Here is a 4,163-nt window from a genome sequence, read left to right on the forward strand (position 1 = left end):
TGTCTAGGTCCGGTTTAAAGAATAAAAAAAATGCAAGCAGGATGGTTCATGGTTCATAAACTTACCTGTCTGTTTGCAATCTTTTCTACTATGTACCCTTATCTGTGCATGTGCAGTGAATGATGCTTGATATCCTGGCATTGCCCTGCATGCTGAGAATGACTGAGTTGCATTATTCCAACCTGGCAAATTAGGATGGCAAAAGTTCTGTAACTCAGAACAGGACTAGATTAGGATTGCAACACCTGCATTGGACAGCTAATTTAAAAAATTACATTCAGGCGGATTTATTCTATTGTTTATGTTATTGCAGAAGGGATGTCACTTGTCTGTTCTGCAATAAAGAACCTGCCTGGTTGCATGTTTTTTTCTAATTTACCTTTAGTTCAGCTTTCACTGGTTATTTTCTTGGCTGGGCATTTTCCCTGATGAAGAGGAACTTTCCTGAACCCCGGAAATGTATTGCATATATTTTTGTAGCTGGATATACAATAGTGGACTCTTATCAAAGCGCTGCTTTCTTTATTCTTTGATCTGATATTGCTGAGGACCCCTAGATAGGAACGCAGCCTCGTCAGAGACATTGTGCTTTGAAGATATCTACACATGATTCCAATATTGAAGCCTTAAACCGAAGTCCCGGTACTGGTATAATGTTGTATTCTTTTTGTATATTTATCATACTCAGGAAGCCCATTTACATTAGAATGGGCGCTTAACAATCCTCCATGCAAACTCAAGAGTGTACAGTGAATGAATCTGTGGTGAATCTGTAATGTAACATTAATAAGTAGACCCTGACATGAAAGAACATTTCTGGTGTATTCCTAGAAAGAGTTAAAGGCAAGGTGTGAGGGAATGATGTCAATCTCTTAGCTGATCCCAATAATAATAAAGTGTATTTCACCGGCAGTTCAATCACCCCGAGGGCAATTATTGTGATTTTATGGATTAGAAATTCAATTCAAGCCTTTGCCTGCACAGTGATGCATGGAGCGGGATATACATTCCACAGCTATGAGGGAGGGATCACCAAACACAAGTTTATTTACTGAACGGAGGGATTAACACCTTCACAATAGCAAATGACAGCTTGTGTTTAATGGATGCCATCACTTTGAAAGGGGCAGCCGCTATAATGAGTATGGGTTGCTACAGGCAACGGCTGCACGAAGATGAATAATTAGCAAGGATTCTGATTGGTGTAAACTTCTGCTTAGCAAGTTTTTCATGCGCAGCTCCCTAGGGCTGCATGATTCATATGTAGGTGCTGCAATACCAAAGATAGGTGCCATGCATTCTAAAAGGCAACTCAACCAAGACATATATAGAGAACATAAAATGTATCAGGTGCAAAAAATGCAGCTTAACAAAATGCAATGCAAAGTAAGAGCACCAACTATGCAATGGATGAGGTGTGAATCTACATTTAATGTACAGTGCCACGTAATATGTTGGCGCTATATAAATACTGTTTATTAATAATGTCACAATGTGCAGACACTCTATGGCGTGTCACAATGCATGGGTGAGTATGCTCTGTGCACTTGCCATGCTTTGCCATAATAGTGCAGGCGTATACTTTTAGGTGCATGGATTGCCCAATCAGCATGAATGGGATGCACCAATGCAAAGTGTGCTAATGCAACCAAATTTCACATATTTACTCACAGGGCCTAAATATTTTTAGAGTGAGGTAGGTGAAATCGATTAATAACCCAACCTAGGATTGAGAGTTAAAAATAACATTTTATGGCTGTTGTGGAACTACAAGTCCCAGCATTCCCTGCTATGCTAGTTCTCAAAGTCAGACAGCAAGAAATTATTATTATATCTGGATTCAGAATCTATCAGGTATATAAGGAATTGGGTGCATGGAACCTTATGTTATACACGTTTCAGATAGACCAGCAGACTTGCTTAGAAACACATTTGGTCTCTATGTGTTCTATGCATAGTAAATTATTATTATTAAACAGGATTTATATAGCACCAACATATAACACAGCGCTGTATATTAAATAGAGAATTATGACCTAGTGAGGTTATTTCTAATACCTTACTATATTCTACATGGCAGGCTTGGCATAGGATCAGATATAAATGTTATTACACAGTATTTATATAGCGCCCACATATTATGCAGCCCTGTACAAAATCATGTCACTAATGCAGTCAAATGAGTAGAAAAAGAAACAGAAAGAGTAAAACGCTGGTTACATAAATCACAACTTGTACTGCTCATGAAATGAATTAAACTGAAATCACTTTTTCCATGCAATGTGTCGCAGGTTAACAAGAACATGGCAGGCGCGCAGACTGTACAGGGGGCACAAAGTTACAGTAAACTGGATGGTAACAGATAAAATCGTCGCTACTTCCAAGAGCAGTAAGAAGTCCACTTTACAAGTCTGCTTTGCCTTGAGGTTGCTAAGGGTAACGGCTCATTGACTTCACCACACATGGTATGATTGGAGAACGAGACGCAAACGCATCGTACTTTCTGCTCATTTAACATAGCACTCAAAACCCATTTCTTCAAACTTGCCTACCCGTCACTACTTCCCACCATTACAAATCTCCCTTCCTATTGTGTGTAAATTCCCCCACATACTAGATTGTAAGCTCTTCGGGGCAGGCTCCTCTCCTCCTGTGTCACTGTCTGTATCTGTCTGTCATTTGCAACTCCTATTTAATGTACAGCGCTGCGTAATATGTTGGCGCTATATAAATCTTGTTTATTAATAATAAATGATGCCATGCTCTATTAGTAAATATCAATACACAGCAGTCAGGATCTAAATAAACAATTGCTATGAGGACTTTTATTAGGTTTGTTCCAGGGCTGCCATGCCGCTGTCTTATCCACTAGTGTCACCAGCCACCAACATACATGACAAAAGTTGACAGCCGTGGAATGTGTACCTGGAAGAAACAAGTCAGCCAGGGCAGCTTTGGGTTAACCCCCCTCCAGCTGTTTCTCACATGGTTGGCCATGTGTTAGCTCTGCTGACAAGGGGATCAATGACTGTCAGGCTTACCTGCTAGGAGGGAGAGAGGCAGCAGCAGCCAGAATAGCGCCCCACACAGGACTTGTAGCTCCATGGCCAGGTAATTAGCAGGAATAATAATCCCAGGTGGAGGGGTTGTGCAGGCAGCCAGCAGCAGGGTCAGATACCTCCAGATCACACTTGTCAAGCCATGCTGTCCTCATGCAGATACTGATGTGCACACAAGTTTGTATGAGTGGTGCTCCCATTGAATGACACCAGCTGGGGTATGGGGGGCGCCTCCAACCAGGGCAGGACGTCCCCCTCCTCCAGTGAAAAGTTGTTAGGTGATCTGCTCCTTGAATTAGATCCTCCCCAGCACTCAGGATGAGATCAGCACAGGGACTCCCCCCACTTCTAGTAACTCCCTCTGACTCCCTTACTGCTTTTATATAGGACCAGTCTCCTCCCTGAGTGTTTCCTACCTAAAAATCTGCCCTACTTCCTTCCAAAGACAGCCTCCGGCAACACCCACAGCCTGGCCCTGCGACAGGGTGAGGGGTGCAAGGGGCAGTGCCCTGCTCCTGTGTGCCAGGTCCCCAGGGGGTGACTACAAAGCTCTATACACAGAGCAACTCTGCCCCTCTCCTGCCACTACACTGCCAGAGGGGTGCCACTGTGCCCGCCCAAAGTGCCCACTGCCCTAGTATGTTACCCCAGAGAATGGGTGCTCCTATACCTGCCCCTGGGGAAGAGATACTGCCTCTTACTGCACTTGTAACTGCCCCTAGAGAAGGGATATCCCCTCCTTCTACACCTATAACTGCCCCTAGTGAAGATATACCCCCTCTTACTTCACTTGTACCTGTCCCTAGAGAAGAGATACCCCCTTCTATTTTACTTATAACTGCCCCTGGGGAAGAGATACCCCCACCTTCTACACCTATAACTGCCCCTAGCAAAGATATACCCCCTCTTACTTCACTTGTAACTGCCCCTGGGGAAGAGATACCCCCGCCTTCTACACCTAAAACTGCCCCTAGCGAGGAGATACCCCCTCCTTCTTCACCTATACCTGCCCCTGGGGAAGAGATACCCCCTCCCTTCTACACCTATAACTGCCCCTAGCGAGGAGATACCCCCTCCTTCTACACCTATAACTGCCCCTAGCGA

The 4,163-nt window shown here is 43.8% G+C and overlaps 1 protein-coding gene across 1 annotated transcript in view; it reads right to left on the reverse strand.

Moving 5' to 3' along the window:
• The window catches only part of PIEZO1 (piezo type mechanosensitive ion channel component 1 (Er blood group)), a gene marked incomplete in the record, with an annotated part of 131,609 nt that extends 127,587 nt beyond the window's left edge, over nt 1–4,022 (reverse strand). The window contains 1 exon segment of the mRNA XM_072422653.1: nt 3,042–4,022. Within this exon segment, the coding sequence (XP_072278754.1) occupies nt 3,042–3,105 (64 nt within the window).
• Nucleotides 4,023–4,163: the final 141 nt, after the last annotated feature.

Source organism: Pyxicephalus adspersus, chromosome 9 (genome assembly GCF_032062135.1).
Source record: "Pyxicephalus adspersus chromosome 9, UCB_Pads_2.0, whole genome shotgun sequence".
In the NCBI taxonomy this organism is placed as follows: domain Eukaryota; kingdom Metazoa; phylum Chordata; class Amphibia; order Anura; family Pyxicephalidae; genus Pyxicephalus; species Pyxicephalus adspersus.